Consider the following 23,307-nt stretch of genomic DNA (forward strand, 5'->3'; position numbering starts at 1 on the left):
TGCAATAAACAACATATCAACATGTACGCCTTGTTGAACTCATCCATTCATGCATCAATCCATTTTCTATTGCAGCAGTTACCAACTTTCTCTCAGACGCAATTTGACGGATAGGCATAGAAAGTGAACACAACTGATTTGGTATTAAATGAACCATTACTGTGAATGTGGTTGCTGCGTTTGTGGTAGTTGGTTGGAGGCCTACGTTTATTTCCTTTCAACGAGCTGGTACCATCATGGGGTACAGCAATCTCTTGTTTTCTGAAAAATAAAATTCCAAAATGCTGTATTTTACAATCACTGCAAAATTCAAAGAAAGATGTCTTGCACATCAGACACGCCACAGAAAAATGTGTTGTTGACAAACTCACCAAAGCTGATTTATTTGGGAAATTTCCATTCCTTGTTTGACCATAAATGTTATGAATTAATTAATTAATATTCACTGTAATTTAAGGTGATATTCACGTGGAAGCGTATTTCTGCCTGTAAAATGATTCAAATTTTGGGGGGATTGTTTGTAAATAAAATGATCATTTAGAATAAGCGCATCACATGGATGGCTTTCGAAACTTCATTTTAATTACTGCTTCGATCCATGGCAGCCTCCTGGCAGCTGTCCGACGCCGTTTACCTGCTGAGAGTTGACATGACTTTAGCGTTGCTAACTGTCCGAATTATAACCAGTCGGGGTTTGCGTGCGCATTCTTCCTCTTGTCCGCTTCTGCTTTTGTAAGTGGAGAATCGACTGGCAAAGTATTTTTGATTTTGTGGAGGTGATCACATGGGCTCGTTTAATATCAATAAATCCAAACTACTGTGCAGAAGGCTTTTCTATACTTTCAGAGGTTGAAGTGGACGGGAAGAAGTAACGTGCATTTGCATTCTGGTGGTGATGGGTCGCCGTTTTAGATATTTAGATTTACAAAGTTGCTGTCAAGGATTCACTCAAAAGCCACATCTGGTAAAACACGAGAACGCACACTGGAGAGAAACCATATAGTTGCTCATCTTGCAGTAAATGATTTATTCAAAAGCCGATCATGGTATCGCACGGGAGAACCCACACAGGAGAAAAACCCTTCAGTTGTTCAGTTTGTCGTGGAAATTTCAGACAAAGGTCCAATTTGACCGTTCACACGCGCGCACACAAAGAGAACAAATGTTTTACGGTAGTCCACATAAACAACAACAACAACAAATATTTGGTCTAACTTTAACTGACCTGTTTACCGTGAAGTACACAGCAACTTAGTTATCACCTCTGGTAATGATTAGGTCATGTTTTAGTTACGCTTCGGGCTTCACCAAGATATTGATTATCTGCTGTGTGGTGCATACGCATTTTATTCTTTGCCAGAAAGACATTTTGGATTCTGACCCCTTTGCAGCAATTTATTTTGTCCTCAGCTCTTATTTTGTGCTGTTGACGGAACTGCCGAAATCTAGCAATTTGCTCTGTAGCCTTTGGGATTATTCTAGATTTTTCTGTCTAGTTTCCGCGACACTATAGACTGCGGCCCTTGAAGACCGGATCTGGACGTGGATTGTTTACATCGAAACAAGACCATCTTCCACGAACATAGTGTGAAAAACACCAATCTTCTAATAATCTGACTCATTCTTAAAAATACATATATATGCTTACTTACATTTGTTGAGTTTTGCCCCTTTAAAATATACGATAGTCTTTTTTTCTTAAAGAGCAGATTTTTTAGTAAAATTATTTTTCTAAAAGATTCATTCTCGTCATTATGATCGTATCTCACAAATAAAAGACTTTCCTGGGGGGGTCATATTTTTAAGAGTGATACGGTATATTTTTCTGGGAGGGAAAACATCCATCTCGTAATATTCCACATTTCTGAATGACATTTTTTAATTAAAAAAAAAACCAGTTGCGCTTTGATATAGCTCTAACTGTTGCGAATGCGCAAAAGGTGTACTATCCTGATCTGTTAATTTTTTCATTATTGAATTTTATGTAAAACTGTAGTTCATCAATAACGCCGCAAGATGACGACCGCGTAATGTCATGGTTGCCTTACCTCTTGTGACGCCACCACCAAAGAAGAAGAAAAGAGCGGAAACCGCCGTCGACTACAGAGAATAAGACAAAGCGCGCGGGTGAAGCGCTAATACCATTATAAAAGACATGAAAATGTCACTGAATGAACTTTGTCCATCAAAATTGGAGGACGAGCGACAACGAGACGTAATTTCCTCGTCTCAAATTGTTCAAGGTGAGTTCACTTGCCTTCTGATAGCTCATTCAACATTTTCTCCAGCAAAAAATAAAAGAAAAAAAATACTCGTGTACGAAACGTGAGTAGAGGTCATATAAAACGTGTCAAGTGTTTACAGTTGTAATGTGGAGGTTCCAGTGCTTAACAAGTGGTGGAAAATAACAAATAGAAATATTAAATTAAAAAAAAACGGTAAAAGTCTACGAAAACATCTGAACTTGATTTGGGGTTCACCAGAAAAAACGTGAGCTGGTGGCACAAGTGTGTCTATTAAATATGACTTTGAATGTGATTCGGTTCATTGTGAAGACAGCCACATCCCTGCGGTTATTAGGGTGTGCAGACTTGTGCAACCAGATTATCTCTTGAAAAGATTAATTTACGTAGTTTTCAAGAGTTGCCAGCAGAGGTGGCTACTATAATGCTTCACAGTGGCTGTTAGATTTACCAATGTCATTTTAATGATAAATTGTACTAGTCAAAATTCTTTATACTTCTATTTAGTAGAAACATGATTTCTTTTTATTAATTTCTTATTTCTCGCACACTGCAAAATTTTCAAAGAAATACATTCATGTAACACGTTGGAAATCAAAGTAATGGCTTTATAATCTGCCTCTTGAGTATAAAATATTTTTTTTTTATATTTGCCCTAATTTGTTATTTTATTAATAAAAACATTTATATTATTTCACTAAGATTTGCACAACCCCATGTTTATATTCTTGTCTATTTGAAGTCATGCTTTGATTTTTTTTTTAAGTACTTAACTAGTTGTTTCACTGAATACCTACCCTTCCTCAACTAATTTTTTGTAGGAGTACTTTTTACTTTTGCTTGAGTCATATGACACTAAAGTAAACATACTCTCACTTGACCACGGTGTGTGGCTCCTCCACACACTTGAGGTCACATTAATGGTGAGTAAATTTCGGAAATCCATTATCTTGGTCTAATTGTTTTTATCACAAAAATGCATTTGAACATGGGTGTAGATGTTTTATAAAAAGGATAAAGTGGGCGAAAAAAAAAGAATGACAGCACTGACAAAGAGGAACATGAACCAGGAAGAAATGATAACATCTCATTTTAGACATGACCTTGTCCAAACTGTTGCTTGTGCCCTGCAGACAACCAGCAGCTGATTGGTCTTCAGCACGAGCTTCGAGAGACCCCCTATGTTAAAGAGGAAGAGGAGGATCCAGGACCTTCCTGTGTTAAAGAGGAAGAGCAGGATCCAGAGTCCCAACAGGTTAAAGAGGAGGAGCCAGAACGCCATGTTAAGGAGGAAGAGGAGCGTCCTCAACCACACCACATTAAAGAGGAAGAGGACGAGTCTGACGTCAGCAAGTTGACACCTGCTGGTGTTGCCATGGAGAGCGACAACAACAACGACCAACCACCTGAGTGGTCACATCCTCATGATGGAAGACCACTACAACACAACCTCTTAGCGCCTCTATCAGATAATGACGACATGGATGAATCTTTGAGGAGCGACGCAGACCGCGAAGGTGGCGACAAACAGTCGAAATGCTCTAAAAAGGAGAGGCTTGGCAACAAGGAAATGCCACTAACATATCAAAAGCTTTTTACCTGCTCAGTTTGTGGTAAAGATTTTGCTAAAAAGCAACACATGATGACACACATGAGAACACACACAGGAGAAAAACCCTTCACATGCTCAACTTGTGGTAAAACCTTCTCTCAAAAGCCACATCTGGAATCACACATGCGAACACACACTGGAGAAAAACCCTTCACTTGCTCTTTTTGTGGTAAAACATTCTCTCAAAAGGAAAATATGGAATCACACATGAGAATACACACAGGAGAAAAACCCCACAGTTGCACAACTTGTGGTAAAACCTTCTCTCAAAAGCCGTATCTGGTATCGCACATGAGAACACACACAGGGGAAAAACCGTTCCCTTGCCCTTTTTGTGGCAGAGCATTCTCTCGTAAGGAGCACGTGAAATCACACCTGAAAATGCACACGGGAGAAAAACCCTTCAGCTGCTCAACGTGTGGCAAAACTTTCTCTCACAAGTCAAATCTGGTGGCGCACATGAGGAGACACACAGGGGAGAAACCCTTGAGTTGTTCACTTTGTCATCAAACTTTCTCGCTAAGGGAACATGTGGACTCACACATGAGAACGCACACTGGCGACAAACCATTTTGTTGCTTTGAGTGTGGTGAACGATACACACTTAGGGCCAATTTGACTGCTCACATGCAAACACACAACAAAGGCCAAGAATAAAAGTTTGACAAGAGCGACAATTAACCGATACCACCAGCACTTTTGATCAGATTTCTATTGAAGCAATGGCAGATCATTGTAATGGAAAACATTTGCTTTACTTTGGAAAATACGGCAGAACAGTCATCCTGCAATAGAGAATTTAAGTTCTGTTTAAAATGTGTCATTTGTTCTGTTATTCTTTGCTATAAAGACAATTTGGATGATGACCTCTTTGCAGCCTCTTTTTGTCCTCCTTCAACTATCTTGAGCTATTGCCCTGAATGACTGATTATTAGACAGTTATGATTTACGTTTCCCAAAAATCTCATCTCAACAATACAAACAAAATGTTATGCAATTTTATCTAAAAGAATACAAAAATTGTTTCCTTTGAAAACAATATAACATCAGTAGTTGACATGAAGACTTTCGACCAACCTAACACTGTCTTAATGTTGTGGGTGGCTATAAAATCATGATGGAAGAAATAAAATGAACTGCAACATGCTGCTGACTCTATCCAGAAGTGCGTCACATTCTTGTAATGTCCTCTATAAAACCAGGAATTTTCCCATCATATTCCATCCCTTTATGACCCTAAAATGTACTTTTTTCGTTTATTATGCCTGTCTGTAAAAAAAAGAAAATGCCCTTAATTTTCTTCCTTAACGTTGTCTCACCCATACCGCCACAAGATAGCAGCCGTGCGTCACGGATGCGTTTTTCCTGTCAAACTACCACCGAAGAAGAAAAAGGCGGAAGTTGGCGACGCCATAGCAAGGGTGAAGGAGGGACAAAATCACTCCAACAGATAACAGGAAAATGTCCGAAAATGAACTTCGTCGAGCAAGAGAGCAGGTCGAGCGACGACGGCCCGCTGTAACCGACACTCAAAATCTCAAAGGTGCGTTCACTTGTCTCCTAAATGAGCAAGTCATTGAACATTTTTTTCGCTAAATAATAACGCCCAAGAATATGATAATTAAAAGTATTAAACACGAGCTATGGCCTTATAAGAAAACGACAGTTCTTACCAAATGGTTGCGTGTTGTGTTGGTTGGCAAAAGCGATTTTTTTCCCAATTCATCACCTTCTTCGTTGTTTTCGTTGAGTAAAATGTAGGTGTCGTTTTTCGTTCTCGTAAAGATTTGATAGCAATGATCACTGGGCAGATATAATATTAAAAAAAAAAACTGCTATTCGTCGTTAACTTTTGATCTTCGCAATTAAGTCATTTTTATCATTCTAACTAGCTGAACACGACTCCGCCGTCAGGTGGCCCTGCGTCTTTTCTTTATAATGATAATACTAATGATAGTAATTACAGTAAAGTGTAATATTAATAATTCGTGGCGTTAGGGACCAATATTTACCGTGAATAGCGAGTGTTTGCATATAATAGAACCCCAATCGGGTGTGACACATGCAGTAGTACTGGAGTTTGAGACCTTTGGTTTAAACACGAAAAAGAAAATGTAACAGCACTTTTACATCATTTCAAACTCATTTTAAAAAATACCAAATGAATGACTTGCAGATTATTTGATTTTGGAATAAAGGTTTTTGGAAGTACGAGGACACTGGCGTGTGTGTTGCCAGATGTAAAAAAAAAATATCTAATTGAGCAGTTATGGAATTAATTTTGTTTAAGTTTTTCAAAATCATGGCATGAACTATGTTTTCCACTATGATTAAAAAAACAAACAAACAAGTAATGATTATGGCACAAACAATGACTGAATGATTCCCATCCCGTTTGGATTCAGATCACGCTGAAACCAGATTGTGTTTGGATGTTCAATTATGATCCGCATGTGTCACTCAGATGTCCAGCAGCTGATTAGTTGCCGGGAAGAGGGGGAGGTCAATAAGTTGCCGTTGACCGTCGTGGTGGTGAAGTCGGAAGACAATGACGACAAAGCGCATGAGTGGTCACTGCTTCACGGTCACATTCCGAGTGGAGAAGACCTTGGAGGATCACCGGACAGGCGCTTTGCGCCACTGTCCCATAGTGGCGATACACAAGAACCTTTGAGGAGCGACACAGACTGCGAAGGTGACGATGGTAAGGAAGGAAAGTTTCTGTCCATATATGCACCGTTGCATAGTTGTGGATTTTTTTTTTTCATAATAAAAAAAATCTTGGGGCTGTTTTTTTTATGCCTTGTCCTCCTTCCCTTGTTTTTTTATTTTGGGGGAGGGGGGCGCATTGCGTTAGACAGCAAATATTTATTTTTTTCTAACTCCAGCAATAATTGGTCCAAGGACGACCATTGATTTGTTCCCAGTCCCTGGACAAGTATGGTTGCTTTTAGATATTTTTTTCCACTCTCGTGTCATGATTGTGAATTTCTTCAAATGTGGCATATGGTAGAATGACGATTTCATGGTGCGTCCATGTTGCTCATGTATTGCAGATATCCAACAGCACGGAGGGAGCTCCTTTTTGGAGCAGGTGGGTCCACTCTCCTTCAACATTAAAGAGGAAGAGGAGGAGGCTGATGTCAGCAAGTTCCCACTGACTGTCGTGGTGGTGAAGAGTGAAGACGAGGACGATGAACCAACTGAGTGGTCGCAGCTTTATCATGTCAGTCCAGCTGGAGACCGCTGCGGAGGACCACCACCAAACAACCTCTTAGCTCCTCTGTCAGATAGTGACGACACGGAGGAATCTTTGAGGAGTAGCGCAGAACGTGAAGGTGTCCGCAAATCGTCGAAATGCTTTGACAAGGAGACAACTCTTGGCAACAAGGAAACTTCACAGATGTGTAAAAAACGCGTCACCTGCTCAGTCTGTGGTAAAGGTTTTGCCAAACAATATTTGATAAGACACATGAGAACGCATACAGGGGAAAAACCTTATAGTTGCTCAAGCTGTGGTAAAACCTTCTCGCAAAAGCCACATCTGGACTCACACATGCGAACACACACAGGAGAAAAACCCTTTCCTTGCTCAGTGTGTGGTACAACATTCTCCCGAAAGGAACACGTGGAATCACACTTGAAAATACACGGGAGAGAAAAACCATTTAGTTGTGCAACTTGCGGGAAAACCTTCACCCAAAAGCCGTATCTGATATCACACATGAAAACACACACCGGAGAAAAAACGTTCAGTTGCTCCTTGTGTGGTAAGACCTTCTCTCACAAGTCACATGTAGTTTCACACATGAGAACACACACCGGAGAAAAACCGTTTCAGTGCTCATTGTGTGGCAAAAGATTCGCTCACAAGTCACACGAGGTGAAACACATGAGAACGCACACTGGGGAAAAACCTTTTCGTTGCTCACTTTGTGGCAAAACATTCTCTCGAAAGGATTATATGAGCTCACACATGAGAGTACACACAGGAGAAAAACCATACTGTTGCTCGCTGTGTCATAAGACATTCTCTCTTAAGTCACACTTGGTCACACACATGAGGATCCACACTGGAGAAAAACCCTACAGTTGCTCCATTTGTGGTGACAGCTACGCTCATAAGAACAGTTTGACTGTACACACGCGCACACACAAGAAGGGACAGTAAAGATTTTACAACCGTCCCCCTGCAATGCCCCAGCCTCCCAACCATATATTTCAAGACAATTTGGATTCCGACCACTTCACAGCGTTTTCTTCATTTTGAACCATTGGCCCTGTTTCCCAAAGGTCAAGGTTTGATGAACAAAGATAATATTGTAACATTGGCCCAAACCTTTGACATTAATGTACCTTTTGTTAAATCTCTATAAAAACATGGGAAAGCAGTGTTTTATTTGGCTGTGAAATGTGTGCTCATATGTTACTTTTGCTCATGTGCTGTGGATCATATTAGTAAATACGATCAAAGTATTTCACGCAATTCATGTGTGTGCATGACAAGAAAGCTGAAAATGTGGACGCAGATTGTTGGCACATTGTTCTGCATACGTTGCACAAAACATCTCACGGTAAGACACAGTGTGTGTGTGGGCGGGGGTGCGTATGTTGACGCGCAGCTGTCATAGGCTGGAATTTTTTTGTCGACAGGCGTTGATGCGCCGAAAATAATAATAATGTGGAGGGAGCATGTCCTCGAGTAGAACCTGTAGCGTGCGTAAAACGGCATCAAACGAAAGCAGCATCAAAAAGAAAGACACCAAAGCGAGAAGTTGAACGATATAATTGACATCAAAATGATGAGAGAGTTGATCAGGCAGCGACTGATTACGGCCGCCGATGAAATCTGCGGATTGTTCGAAAGCGCAATCGTGTGGTACGAAGAGCGACTTTGTCGAGCTGAAGAGGACACAGAGCGACGACGGCGACAGCTGCAGTCTGCTTGCAAGCCACAAATCGTGATTCGCAACAAAGGTATGTTTACAAAATGTCTACTTAACATTCACAACACTGCATCATCAGTATTAAGACACCTGATATTTATTTATTTCTATATTGTTGTATTTTACTGTTTGTAGTTTGGTTTACAATTAGAATAAATAAATAATATAAATATATAATATAATATAAATAATTGTTTAATAAAATACGCCGACATCACCATCCGTGACCCACATCAGTAGCCATCTTGGGTTGCCTGATCAGCCAATCACAACACTGCCTTGGTGTGATGGACCGGCCCCTGAAACTCGGGAAATAAAAATACCGACGAGCCGCGGTATTCACGGTACCTACCGTATTCCTGGAAAATTCACATACCATTGAAATATATTGCGGAAAAAAATAATTACCCCAAAACATTCTTCTAAAAACGCTGATAAACCTTCATATACATTTCCTAAAAAACGAGGGGGCGGGACACATAAAGAAACAAAAACACAAGAGGGAACACCCAAACAAAAAATATTTTGGGCGGTGTGTGCTTCACTATCAATGAGTGTAAACGTGCTTTAGGTACACTCCAGTCCGGCAGGTGGCGGCAATGCGTTCAAATGCCGTTTATCAACCGGCGAAACCAAAACGAAGAAGAGAATAGACGAACGTTAGCATAGTTGCCAACCCTGAAGCGACGACGAGGGGCAAAGGGTCGACATTTTAAAGTGTTTAGTTTTGAACTGTCTTCAACATCAAAATGTTGAAAGAGTTGGTCAGGGAGCGACTGATTGCGGCCGCCGACGAAATATTTGAATTGTTTCAAAGAACGATCGCGTCGTACGAGGAGCAACTTTGTCATGCCAGGCAGGAAAGCGAGCGACACCGACGACAACTGGAAGATGTTTACAACACGCAAATTGTGATACGCGGCGATGGTGGGTTTGTGGTTTATTTCAGTTGTTTTCAAACTTGTCCGACCAACGGCGCCGCAATGTCAACGCTCTTATATAGTCAGTCTACATTACTCACAAAAAGTACTGAAGTAAAAATGTATTGGACTAAAGTGAAATGGAAAAAAAAAAAAGATTTTTAAACGCAAAAAAATTCTTCAAGATTTAACGCAAAAGGTAATACTTTATATTGTTAAAAACAACCAAACCGGGATTTCACTTAACAACCAATTAATGACATTTTGTCTACCTCCATATTCTCAGCACAGATTGATAAGATTTTTGACTACATTTCATGTGCTCAATGTATTTTATTTGGATTTAATTTGTGATTAAAAAAGTGCTGCACACAAATAGTAATCAAACTTTAAACACATCTTATTTATGGAGTGCTTAAACTGGTTTGCAAGATGGCCTCACAGTGCACATGTCGTGGGTTCGATTCCAGCTCTGGCCTTCCTGTGTGGAGTTTGCATGTTCTCCCTGTGCCTGCGTGGGTTTTCTCCGGGTACTCCGGTTTCATCCCACACTCCAAAAACATGCATGGCAGATTGATTGGACACTCTATATAGCCCCTTGGTATGAGTGTGAGTGCGGATGTCTGTCCGTCTGTGTGTGCCCTGCGATTAGCTGGCAACCAGTTCAGGGTGTCCCCTGCCTACTCCCCGAAGATAGCTGGGATAGGCTATCAATTTGATATTAAAGGTTGGCGCAAAAAAGAAATCGAATGCTGGGGCCATCGCTGAGTCATGGAGAGCTTATCCAGTTTTAGAGTTTGACAGGTACAGTATGGCTCAAGTCAAATGTGGGCTGCGTTGGAATTTAGATTGCTGAGGTGAAAACCATTTGAAATGGACAAAACAAGTGATGAACAAGCTTGTCAATGTTAATACATTCATTTTAGATACAATTGAGTTGAGAAAAAAAACACACACACACAATGGCACATGTTATAGTTTTGCATGTGGGAGAATCACAACATAATAGCATCGCATGTGTGAGCCAAACTCTGTTATGTCCTGCAGATATTGATGAGGGCGATCCACAGCCTGTCCACCTGAAAGACATTGAGGAGCGTCCACAACCTCTCAATGTTAAGGAGGAAGCGGAGCAGACTGACATCAGCAAGTTTCCACTAAGTGCTCTCTATGCGGTGAGTGAAGACGATGAAGACAAACCACCCGAGTCGTCGGTGCTTCACCACCACCCTCCAAGTGGAGACCACTGTGTAGGACCACCACCGGACGAGCTGTTAGCTCGTGAAGGTGACGACAAACAGCGGAAACCTTCCAGAAAAAGGGCGACTCATGGAAAGAGGGAAAATTCTATAACAGGCCAACAATATTTTATCTGTTCAGTCTGTGGTAAAAGTTTTGCAAAAAAATCTATATTGATTCGACATTTGAGAACACACACCGGAGAAAAACCCTTTCATTGCTCAGTTTGTGGAAAACGTTTCACTCAGAAGCCAAGCATGATTTCGCACATGAGGACCCACACTGGAGAAAAACCCTTTCGCTGCTCGTTTTGCGGGAAAGGCTTCACTCAAAAGCCTAGCATGGTGTCGCACATGAGAATTCACACAGGTGAAAAGCCCTTTAGTTGTTTAATTTGTGGTGGAAGCTACGCCCGTCGCTCCAATTTGACTGCACACATGCGCACACACCACACAGAGAAAGTAAATGTTTCATAATTTATTGTAATCTACTTTTTAGGGAAAAAAGTCTTTTCCTGAGGAGCTCTAATTGATCAGATCACACAGTTGATTCATAATCCTTGTCTTGATTCAATTTTTGCATGTTAACTGGTAAAGAGTTGTTCTTATGTCATATATCATTTGGGGCTTCAAGTAGAAATTGATCAGCTACTTTGTTGTGTGTCATAATCCAAATAAATTGTTCTGGACCCAGCACTGTGTTCTGCGAAAGTGGACAGCAGACGTCTAATGTACATGTTATTATTTGTGATAAATACGATTTAGATTCTGTCCCCTGTGCAGCTTTTTTTCCCCTCTCATCTTGAGCTGTCGTGAATTCGTCCTCGAGGTGGTGTCCTTTTTGACGTATCGCACGCAAAAAGCCCCGCCTATGAAACGATTCACAAACAAATACTATAGTTTAGAATGTTAGGGTGGCGACACGAAGTGGTCTTGAAGCCCTAATCCAAGATGATTTTTTTTTTGTTTAATTGGCTATTATGTTGCAAATACGTATATACTTTACATGAAGTGAAATTGTCGTTAAAAGGGAAGTCAACCCACACACATTTTTTTTACAATAAAATGTTTATTATTACAATAAAACGTTTAAACGATGACCCAATTATCACAATCAGCCAATTATAATGTTGACTTGGCGTCACGTGACGGGTCCAACCTTGTCAAATTCTTTGGCGTTCAGAGGATGCAGAGCAACACAGGTACATAATTACCAGCCTATAAATCATTAGGAATACATTCTAATTTCATATCAAAATGCACCAGTTTGTCAACTACGGCTGTGTGAAGCTCGTAAAAAGACACAAGATAAAACTGTGATTCCCGTTGGTCCAATTTGGTTACAATTCGGAAAGGCACGCTAAATTGCCTCTCCAATAACATAACCATAAGGACCGAAAAATATGTTCGTTCAAGAACAATGAGGTTCGTGAAAATTGAAAAAAAAATACTGAACCGTCCTAAACCGAAAATAACAAAATATTATTTTCTATGCGTCCTTTAATTGTCCGCAAATTATGTTATACAGATGTTGAACTTGAATATTGCGCTTAAATCTCGAGAATTCAAACGCTGTGTTTAAGTAATTCTATTCAACAGCTCTGAAACGTCTAAAAACATACATTTCAACTGGAACGTAATGTTGGAATTACAATAAATACCATCAAGATTGCAGAATCACAATATACTTGATGTGCATGAGCCAAACTGTGTTTGTGTTGCTCGTGTCTTGCAAACGTCCCGCAGCATGAAGGAAGCAGCAGTTTAGAGCAGCTCTGTTTGCGGTAAAGTTTTGTCAAACTTGTCAAAACTAATAACACACTTGAGAACTCATACTGGAGAAAAACCTTACCATTGCTCAGTTTGTGGTAAAAGATATTCTCAGAAGGTAACCATGGTATCACACATGAGAACACACACTGGGGAAAAACCTTTCAGTTGTAAAATTCGTGGCAAAGCATTCAGTCAAAAACAACATCTTGTATCACACATGAGAACACACACGGGTGAGAAACCCTTTGATTGTTCAATTTGTGGTGGAAGATTTGGTCTGTTTGTTTGTCTAAATCTTCAACCACCTGCTCCTTAGTCTGACTATTTTCCTCCTTAAGCCTCCTATTTTTTAGATCAATAAATCTCGTATATACTTTAAGTGAATTGCGCAAAGAAGAAATTTCCTAGGCAAAAAAAAGTGAATCCGAAGAGTCCTCTATATGATCCTGCTTTTTGTGCCTACTAAAAATGACTTGAGTGTCAGTTGATTTTTTTATCATGTTTCTTTGAAAATTATTAATGATTTACTGTATATTGTGAAGTAACTTTGTTAGTTTAGAAAAAACAAACAGGATTTGTTTAGTGTTATACAATGTGTTTGGTACACTGCTACACTGCAATATTTTGGGTATCCATTGCTCTTGCTGTATCTCAATTTGTTTAAATGTTTTGATTAAATTATTTTGAAGTTGTGTTCAAAGACCTGCTGGTGAAATTAAATGAATTTAATCAAGTAAAAAGATGGGACTGATGGAGATATAAAAATCCGTAAGATAGGGATGTGAAAAACCTACAAGTATTACTGAGGGAAATGTGTCATAATTAACACAAAATGAAATTGTGAAGTGTGAAAATATGAAAGAGTATATTATAGAGAAGTATACTAAGTACATAAACAGATGTAGCAAAATAAAAACATGTTTTTATTATTTTATCCATGAAGTGATCAATTTTACAAAGCAGAAAATATATTTATGTATAGAAAAGTGACATGATATCTGGGTAAGGAATAGATTCTTTGCTGTGACTTTTTTCAGCCGCCGCCTAGAGCTCTCGTCAATACCGCCACAAGATGGCAGCCGTCTAACGTACGAGCCGCAGTGTCGCCGTAAAAATAACACCGAAGAAGAAAGGGGCATACGTTATTAGCGTGTTTAGCCAAAATTCCAGTGCGACGAGGGATAATGCTTTAGAATGTTTTTTTGACCGTATTCAACTGTGAAAAATCAAAATGTTGAAAGAGTTAGTAAGGGAGCGTCTGATTGCGGCCGCCGACGAAATCTTTGGATTGTTCGAAAGAACGATCGCGTCGTACGAGGAGCAACTTTGTCGAGCGAAGGAGGAGAGCGAGCAACAACGACGACATCTGGAAGCTGTTTGCAAGAATCAATTTGTTCGATGTGTCCATGGTCTGTTCACTAAGCTTACTTTACATCCATTACATTTAATTGACCTGACCAGTGCTTCAAAAACCGCATTAATGATCTCCGTTTTATTAAAATAGTGTGACCAAAATGTTGAGGGTTCTATTTGATTAATTTGAGCAAATTACTTGACCAAGAAAACTGATGTGCCTAAATTCTTAAATATGAGTTAATATGATTTCTACAAAATAATTTTTAAACGAACCGACAGCTGCCATCTTAATTTTCACAATCAACCAATCAAAATGATGCCTCGGCGTCACGTGACGGGCCAAACTCAATGTAGTTAAAAATAAGTTGATTTTCCTCTATTGTAATTGACTTTATGAGACATTAAGTGCATCACATCAGTGTGTCATCTTCAAGCGATCGATCATTAGGTGTATACCAGAATCCTTATAGCAGTTTACTGTCAATTTATTCACGATGAATTGACTGAAATGCACCTAACCTTATCTCTCCAAAAACATGGACATTCAGTGCCCAATAACCTGTATTTTTCTATTCAGCAGGGTCAGTGAAAATAAGAAATGCTAAAGCAGTCTACTATCACAAAAATATTCTATCAAAAAATATTCAAGGATATTTTGTTCGTTTCCTTTAATAATTAATCCGCAAATAATTAGTGATAACCAGCAAGTGCAAGGAAATTGTATAGCAATGTGGTTCTCAAACCTTTGACATCAAATACCACCTGAAAAACTACCTGTCTTATCAAGTACTACCAATGATGATCAACATTTCAGTCAAACAGCATGTAGTGCGAATCAAAAACGAGACTGAGGTTTTATTTAGTTTTTCTTTTCCTTATTGCAATTAAGCCATGGTAAGATTATGGCGATTTAAATAAAAACCTATATTCCAATAATTATTTAATCATTGCAGTTCTATTCAAATAAATTTTTGAAAACCAAAAAAATCCAAACGATTCAATATAAATCTATTGTTGGAATTGCAATAAGTATCTTCAAGCATGGAGCATCACACTACAATTGACATGCGTGAGTCAAACTGTGTTTATGTGGCTCGTGTCTTGCAGATGACCAACAGCGCGGGGAGTGCTTCAATTTGGACCATGCACAACCCCCCCACATTAAGGAGGAAGAGGAAGAGGCTGACGTCAGCAAGTTGCCACCCACTGCAAATAATAGCAAAGACAATCAGCCCAAATTATCACAGTTTCATCATCGCAGCCCAAGTGGAGACCACTGTGGAGGAACACCACCAGATGACCTTTTTGCTCCGCTGTCAGATTGTGATGCCACGGAAGAGCCTTTGAGGAGCGACGCAGATGACGACCAACAGTGGACTTGCCCTAAAAAGAAGACTCTTGGCAACCAGGAAACGTCACGAATGTGTGAGCAACATTTTACCTGCTCCATTTGCGGTAAAAGTTTGGCTAACAACTCAATATTGATGAGACACTTGAGAACTCACACTGGAGAAAAACCTTTCCATTGCTCAGTTTGTGGGAAAAGATTCACTCAAAAGCCGAGCATGGTATCACACATGAGGACACACACGGGAGAAAAACCATTTCTTTGCTTAGTTTGTGGTAAAGCATTTACTCAAAAACCACATCTTGTGTCACACATGAGAACACACACAGGAGAAAAACCTTTTAGTTGTTCCGTTTGTAGTGGAAGGTTTCGCCATCGGTCCAATTTGAATGCGCACATGCGCAGACACAAAACAGAGAGAATAAATGTTTTGCAATAGTCCACTTAAAAAAAATCAATGTTCTGTTTTATTTTTGTTCCGGTACAGTACACTATAAATTGTTGTCATCTTCATTATATCGCACAAGTGGATTCATCAACTGCGTGACTCAATTTTAATATCTTGGAGCTGATTTTGGCTGCACCTAGAAAGTAATGTGCTACCCTGTGTAAATGTGTCATTGTACGAATACTTGTGGATCCAGCGATATGTTCTCTATAAAACGTTCATCTTTTTATGTACGTTTTATTTTGTATTCTGACCACTGAAGCTATTTTCATTCCTCTGCTCTAACGCTGAGCCGTCATCTATACCGTCGCAAGATGGCGGCCGTTTAACGTATCAGATACGCCAATGCCGTGAAAGCTTAGTCGAAGAAGAAAAAAAGCCGGAAGTTATCATTACTGTCCTAATTTTGACCAGACCGAATGACGAGGGACACAACGCGAGGTTGAATTTTTGTTTTTCTGTGCTCGCGGAACCGTCTGGGACAAATTAGAACATCAAAAATGTTGAAGGAGTTGGTGAGGGAGCGACTAATTGCGGCCGCCGACGAAATTTTCGGACTTTTTGAGGAAACGATCGCGTCGTACGAGGAGCAACTTCGTCAAGCGAGAGAGGAGAGCGAGCGACATCGACGACAATTGGAGCATGTTTGCAACACTCAAATTGTAATCCGGGTCAAAGGTCTGTTCATTAAATTTTCTTATTGCTTGCAACAGTTTATTGATGTAATAAATGGGTTAAACGACATTAATTGTATCTGTTTCAATGAAAAGGTTCGATTTAATGTAAAGTCAGCAATAAAATCGAATCATAAATAATATAATCTCTCTACATTTCTTTTGTTTGAAACAATACAATCATAACAGCAGTTGTTTTTTTGTTTTAATGAAAAATGTGCGAATTCCTTCACTTGTGTCATTTTACCGTGCGTGCGCGCGCGTGTGTGTGTGTGTGGGTGGGGGTGTGTGTGTGTGTGTGTGTAACCAATCAGGACAAGAAACAGACCAGCTGGGCTATATTATGAACGTGACTCTACATGTCGGGCTGAGGTTGTATAGCCCAAAATATATTAGCTCTAATATCACATAAACCTGGTCTAAAACACAATCGGTTATAATTATTGAAGTCATCATTAATCCCACTGTTGTCTGGCCCCTCCTGTGATGTCTTTTGGGTCTAAACACCGTCAGACATAGCAAGCTCACAATTTGTTCTTGCAAAGCATTTTCTCGTTAACACTAACAATATAATAATTAAATTGTCGTTAAATGATTAAACGAAACTAGCAAACATCAATTGTTTTATTGACAAAGTATATGTGGGTTGTGAACTTTCAAATGCATATATGATGTATAAAATAGTATATGAAAACAATATTTTGTACTTGGAAATAAATGTGCCCTTAGTTTGAGACTTCAACCTATCGTTTGAGGTGGTAACACAATTTTAAAAATTTCCACTGCAACCCAATCACAAAAGAGAATGATTTGGGTCTCTTGTAGTGAATTCATGGCAAAAGCCAAGAATCCTGTGGCTGGTTTGATACTCCTTGCTGTGGTGAACCATGCACCCAAAGTCGCGGAAATTGACAGAAAGATGCACACAATAGAAAAAAAAACAGCCGCAGCAACACAAAATTGTTCACAGTTGCACTCGCAATGGAATGGTGGTTTGATCTATCCACCTTCATGGCTAACGTTCACTTAGCTTGTACTAAATCGTCGTTCTCCCACACCCAAAGCAAACTGAAACCTATTGTACTTGGCATGCTTCTACTCTGTGATCGTTTTATGCGAAAAACACAAAGGGTAATAAAGCGAGCTTTGCAAAAAGTCCCATATCTTCTACACCACCATTTTAAAACAAAAAGCCAGTCAGGTGAATGAAAATGTAGAAATCAGAAACCAAAATGTCAAATTGGACATGACAAGTCTTTTCCAACCCAATCGTGGAGTATGTACCTGTAACCCACCGCTCTTGCTCAAACTCAAACCCAACGGCCTATACCAATTGTTGGGTTATGAAATCAATGTATTTTGTTTGATGTTGTGGGTGGAGTGCCTCTTACCCAACAGCTGTTTTCATAATTTCCTCTAAATTGAATCCAGTATTTCAGTAAACAACAGTTGAATCACAGAAGTTACCCAACAGTCTGAAGGGTGCACTTAGATAAGAAACAATTCAAACACAACCTCATGGCCGGACTAAGAAGCATCTGTTTCTCCTCAGACAGGATCATACATGCGCATGTGAATGGTCGGTTGCCATTTGCCTCATTCGACTACTCGCCATATCACACTTGAAACTGTTGGGTTAGGAATAAACCATATTGGGTTATTTTTAACTCAGCAGTTTTAAGGGTGCCCCAGCAACAGGCGTTTTGGCTTTTCTCACAGAAAAGCGATTATACCATTTCAGAGAGACGAGGACATGCTTTCTTTTCTCGCCATTAAACAAAATATACCAGGTTGCACAACTTTATAAATCCAAATGCATATTTTTTTTTAAACAGAAAGTTCACCTGGAATGAGCAAATAAGGATTTGTTACTCACCAGTGTCCTTCATTTCTTGAATAGAAAGGATGCACGTTGATCTTTAATCTGGGCCAACTTGTCAAAAAGCAGTTTGTCAAAGTCCAATAATTCAAATGTCCCAAATGTGTAATGTAGAATTTTTTTGCTCAAATCATTCATATTGTTGGTTTGCTATTATTGTCTTTTTGCTCCCAATGAAAATCAACTTGCCTTACTTCTGTATCGTGCCATATGCCTAAACAGAGCGTGAATTGATTGCGTCTTGACGTCGCAGCACGTATATCCTTCGGACATTTTAATTGGATGATGGGCCCAGTTAATGAGACCCCATCTACTGAGAACTGTATTGGACATGAGCACTATGATTTGAGTGTCTTGTCACTTAAACAGCCGCTCACAGGCTGGCCCTATTTCAGTCCTGTTTGGAGAAGTTAGTAGACCTTTGAACTTGGCTTTGGTAAAGCCTTTGTATTCTGCATAAATGTTTATATCGAAATTGGCTTTGTAACATAATCTGTGTTTATTGCATATTATTATTCTTGATAATATTTTATAAATTATCTGTAACAAAGCCCAATTCTAGTCACAATTAATTTGAGCTTGCATAGTGCTCGTCATTGCATGCTAGTGCGTATTGTGATATTGTTTGTGTACATGTGTTGCTTCACTGTTTGTGTTGAACTCTTATTTTGTTGCTGAACTTGTTGATAGCTTTTGTGTTGCATGTGTCTTGTAGATATCCAACAACAATGGGGGGGCTCCAGTTCGGAGACGGTCCATCCGCAGCCTCACAACTTAAACAGAGAAGAAGAGAACCCACAGCCCACCGACATCAAAGAGGACGCAAAGGATCCACGGACCCCCCACATTAAGGAAGAAGACATTATCGAGTTTCCACTGCCTGGCGAGACTGGCGAGGATGAAGACCAGCCACCCAAGTGGTTGCAGCTTCATCATCACAGTCCAAGCGGAGACTACAGTGGAGGAGCGCCAGCAGACAACCTCTTTGCACCACTGTTTGACAATAGCAACGTGGAAGAGCCTTTGAGGAGCGACACGTATCGTGAAGGCGGCGACAAGCAGTCAAAATACTCTGAGGAGACAACTCCTGGCAACAAGGAAACTTCACAAAGGCCTCAACAACGTTTTGCCTGCTCGTTTTGTCATAAAACTTTTGCTGCTAATTCAATATTGAATATACACTTGAGAACACACACCGGAGAAAAACCTTTTGCATGTCCTGTTTGTGGCAAACGATTTGCTCAAAAGCCAAGCATTGCAACACACATGAAAACACACACCGGGGAAAAACCCTTTAGTTGTTTAATTTGCCATAAAACATTTTCTCGGAGGTACCATTTGGAAATACATATGAGAACTCACACTGGAGAAAAACCCTATAGTTGCTCAGTTTGCGGTGTAAACTTTCGTCATAGGTCCAGTTTGAAGGTACATATGCGTGTTCATAACACGGAGAGAATGAAAACTGTTTCACAATAGTCCCATTTTTTTTTCAAATTTTCTGGAGAGCTGTAAATATTTCTGTGATGTATACTAAAAAATAATAATCTTCAATGTACCACACAGTTGATTCATCATTATCGCCTTTACCCATTTTTTACATCTTCGCTGATGAGGATTTCCTAGTGTTCGTTGCTCCTGTGTGTGTACGAGTGTTATTGTAGCAATATGTTTGCATACACAAAGAGTGAACGTCACGTGTAAATAATGTCTATAAAACGAAGATCTAGCGTCATGTTTCTGTTTGTTTATGATTTGCTTTTAATACAATTTCGATTCCTTTGCAGCAATTTTAGCGTGTCTGTAAGTCGTCGTTAATACCGTTGCAAGATGGCGGCCATTTAATGTCCGGATCCGTTCCACCCGTGAGCGCACCATCGAAGAAGAAGAACTCTGCCGGGTGTGAGCGTATCGATCCACGCATCAACTGGACTGACGGGGACAAAGAGCGAGGAGTAAATTTTGTGCATGTTCAATTGCCTGCTTTGAAAGATCCAGAATGTTGAAAGAGCTGATTAGGGAGCGACTAATTACGGCCGCCGACGAAATCTTTGGACTGTTTGCAAGAACAATTTCGTCGTACGAAGAGCAACTTCGTCGAGCGAGAGAGGAGACTGAGCGACACCGGCGGCAGCTAAAAGCAGTTTGTAACGCGTCGCAGTGTGTCGAAGGTATATTCACTGAACTTCTACTCAGTGTGTACTACATGTTATTTATCAAACATGGGTGTTATAAACGGTGCCCGTTTTGCAAATATAGCAAGACCACAATGTTTTGAATTATTATTTAAAGCATTTTCCTGCCCCAGGGAGGTTATTTGCTTTCAACCGACTACACAATCGGAATGGCCCAGCACATAATCACGTTTGTAAATAAGATCTGATTTCATATGATTATTTAAGTTGTTTTTTATCCGAGAAAAGGCTTGCATGCAAAACAAAGCGATGGCGGGAGGCCATCTTGATTTTTCTAATCAGCCAATCACAACACCACCGTGGCGTCACGTGACAGAGTACAGGACCAGTGAAACGAAAAAAATCATTTTAGGATTTTTTTTGTTGCTTTTGAACGTATTGCATTTTGAATTGATTTGTCTTAAATATTATTGAGTCATTTATTATTGATTCATTTATATGAAAATGACCTCAAAACAAATAAAACACAGTTTTAACAATGATATGATTTTAATTAAAAAAATAGATAGGACACATAGTGCTACCATTCACATACATTTGTAAATTGTCTTTTAAAAATGGTATCTTCCCAACGAAAATTAAACTTACATAAAGCAAATGTGTGTCTCTGTTAAAGGTGTTAATCTATGGAATAATTATGATAATGGTTTGAGAAGGTGTGAATTACTTGTAGTGTTCAAAAGAAGGTTTAAAGATATTGTGTTACAAAATGATTTAAATCAAGTAAAACTTTGAATAACATACATACACATTTAGTTATTGTGTTAACCTGGTACAGATTATTTATTTTCTACTGTTGCATAATTCTTTGTATATAAATATTCATTATTTTTTAAGTTTATAGAGTGTAATCATTTGCTATGTTAAGTAGGACTAGATAAGTATTGTACTTCTTCCTACTCCCTTTGAGCATGTAAACCAAATTGATCTATGGCATCTAGTGATTAATTGCTCTTTCTTTCTTCCAATTTTTGTTTTCATCTTGTAATGTTTTTATATGTTCAATCAATTAATATGTGGTCATGAAGAGTGTTTGGTGCCAATTATTTTTTGTCCTATAGCTAAAGTGGCTGTTGTTGGCCTGCAGATGTCCAACAGCACGGCGGGAGCTCCAGTTTGGAGCAGGGGGGTCCACAGCCCTCACACTCGAAAGAGGAAGTGGATTTTCCACAGCGTCTCCTCATTAAGGAGGAACAGGAGGAGGTTGATGTCAACAAGTTTCCACTGACCACTGACTTTGAGGAGGGTGAAGACAACAAAGAGAAAGCACCTGAGTGGTCACAGCTTCGTTATTACAGTCCAGGACCATCACCACATAACTTCTTAGCTCCTCTGTCAGATAGTGACGACATGGAAGATCCTTTGAGGAGCGCCTCCGACTGTGACGGCACCGACTCTCTGTTGACTTATTTTCAGAAGGAGAGAACTCTAGGCAACAAGGGAACGTCGCAAACACGGAAAAAAAGTTTTATCTGCTCAGTTTGTGGGAAACTTTTGGCGAACAATTCTGTATTGATTATCCACATGAGAAAACACACTGGAGAAAAACCCTTTCTTTGCTCCGTTTGCGGTAAAGCGTTTGTTCAAAAGTCTCATCTTGCATCACACATGATAACACACACGGGAGAAAGACCGTTTAGTTGTTCAATTTGTGGCTTAAAGTTTAGCTACAAGTGCAATTTGAATACACACATGCGAAAGCACAAAACGGAATAGATGATGTACGGTAGTCCACTTTTGAAAAAATGTTCTTCTGAGGCTAAATGTTACACTCTGCTGTACACCACAAATCACTCTTGTCATTATCTTAACTCAATTTTAGTTTTTTTGGTAATGATTTTATTCAGTGATGGTGTTTTTTAGGGCATCACAGAGGAAGTGGTTCGTAAATGTGTCATTATCCAAATAATTCTAGTGTGACCATCACATACAAAGTGTGCAAGAAAAGTTTAAATCATTCATATGTACCACCTTAAGTCATTTTACAATGGATGTTTTCTTCTTTCCTCACTATAAAGACGATTTGTATTCTGCCCCTTCGCTTTTGGCTCAATTAGTCAGTACCGCCGCAAGATATGCGGATAGGTTGCAGCTGTAAACGCACCATGGAAGAAAAGAAAGGCGGAAAATGTATACACTGCCCAAAGAGCGGAAGATTTGCATCGAACGACAAGCAAATTTGTGAAGACTGAGCGACACCGGCAACAACCAGGTGTTTACTTGCACTTTGTGAGACGTGGGGAATGTCGTCTCGTCACTGAATGTTTGCTTAACATTCACTTTTTACATGTTCACTTTTGTTAATCATAGTTATTATGATCTTTTTTCTAGAAAATATAAGTTTAACTGCTTGCCTTTTATGAATCATTGAATGTGTCAGACACATTCCTAAATATGGGCGACTGCAGGATGCCTGACGCTAGTGATACGCAATACAGTCACCACAATTGTGGATTTTGGCTCCCTGGTCTCACTAGTTCATGGATTTTTGGGGGGGTGAATTTTGTTCTGCTTGCAGTTTAATTTGGGTGTAATTCCACTCTGGGCCCCTAAATGGCAGCACACTGTTATTCTACACAGTTGTTTTGAAAGGAGTGAAAACACCAGGAAGTACTTCAAGCTAGTTGAGTTGAATGCGTATCTATGTCATGTGTACGTTTTATATATTAAAGTAT

At 39.6% G+C, this 23,307-nt stretch overlaps 3 protein-coding genes and 1 pseudogene across 4 annotated transcripts in view; all 4 read left to right on the forward strand.

The window, feature by feature from the left end:
- Nucleotides 1-2,062: 2,062 nt before the first annotated feature.
- On the forward strand, nucleotides 2,063-4,721 carry LOC148343673 (uncharacterized). Its single transcript, XM_088288908.1, has 2 exons — nucleotides 2,063-2,243; nucleotides 3,377-4,721. The coding sequence occupies exons 1-2, from the start codon at nucleotides 2,156-2,158 to the stop codon at nucleotides 4,510-4,512; spliced, it is 1,224 nt and encodes a 407-aa protein (XP_088145034.1). The 5' UTR covers nucleotides 2,063-2,155; the 3' UTR covers nucleotides 4,513-4,721.
- A 523-nt stretch (nucleotides 4,722-5,244) lies between these two features.
- Nucleotides 5,245-8,246, forward strand: LOC148343674 (uncharacterized; annotated as a pseudogene). The gene is made up of 3 exons (XR_015842261.1): nucleotides 5,245-5,398; nucleotides 6,320-6,559; nucleotides 6,912-8,246. The product of XR_015842261.1 is annotated as an uncharacterized LOC148343674 (transcript).
- Nucleotides 8,247-9,423: 1,177 nt separating this feature from the next.
- Nucleotides 9,424-20,172, forward strand: LOC148343675 (uncharacterized). Its single transcript, XM_088303013.1, has 8 exons — nucleotides 9,424-9,728; nucleotides 10,769-11,427; nucleotides 12,706-12,743; nucleotides 13,770-13,840; nucleotides 13,956-14,141; nucleotides 15,196-15,863; nucleotides 16,334-16,562; nucleotides 19,153-20,172. Exons 1-8 carry the CDS (start codon nucleotides 9,551-9,553, stop codon nucleotides 19,914-19,916), a joined length of 2,793 nt encoding a protein of 930 aa, XP_088159139.1. The 5' UTR covers nucleotides 9,424-9,550; the 3' UTR covers nucleotides 19,917-20,172.
- A 104-nt stretch (nucleotides 20,173-20,276) lies between these two features.
- LOC148343676 (uncharacterized) overlaps nucleotides 20,277-23,307 on the forward strand; it is a 3,189-nt gene continuing 158 nt past the window's right edge. Inside the window, exons 1-2 of the mRNA XM_088289352.1 lie at nucleotides 20,277-20,608; nucleotides 21,720-23,307. The exon at nucleotides 21,720-23,307 is cut by the window's right edge and continues 158 nt beyond it. Coding sequence (XP_088145478.1) covers nucleotides 20,437-20,608; nucleotides 21,720-22,348 — 801 coding nt within the window. The 5' untranslated portion in view covers nucleotides 20,277-20,436 and the 3' untranslated portion in view covers nucleotides 22,349-23,307. The remainder of the gene's footprint in view (nucleotides 20,609-21,719) is intronic.

Source organism: Idiotropiscis lumnitzeri, chromosome 1 (genome assembly GCF_059441095.1).
Source record: "Idiotropiscis lumnitzeri isolate Australia: NSW breed Sydney's pygmy pipehorse chromosome 1, RoL_Ilum_1.0, whole genome shotgun sequence".
NCBI lineage: Eukaryota > Metazoa > Chordata > Actinopteri > Syngnathiformes > Syngnathidae > Idiotropiscis > Idiotropiscis lumnitzeri.

Bases quoted from the DNA above. Each gene is read 5' to 3' on its own strand.
- LOC148343675 (XM_088303013.1), top strand. From the start codon at position 9,551: ATGTTGAAAGAGTTGGTCAGGGAGCGACTGATTGCGGCCGCCGACGAA. The intron at 9,729-10,768 runs GTGGGTTTGTGG...TATGTCCTGCAG, and splicing joins AATTGTGATACGCGGCGATG to ATATTGATGAGGGCGATCCA. The intron at 12,744-13,769 runs GTAAAGTTTTGT...GACTTTTTTCAG, and splicing joins TTAGAGCAGCTCTGTTTGCG to CCGCCGCCTAGAGCTCTCGT.
- LOC148343673 (XM_088288908.1), top strand. From the start codon at position 2,156: ATGAAAATGTCACTGAATGAACTTTGTCCATCAAAATTGGAGGACGAG. The intron at 2,244-3,376 runs GTGAGTTCACTT...TGTGCCCTGCAG, and splicing joins CTCGTCTCAAATTGTTCAAG to ACAACCAGCAGCTGATTGGT.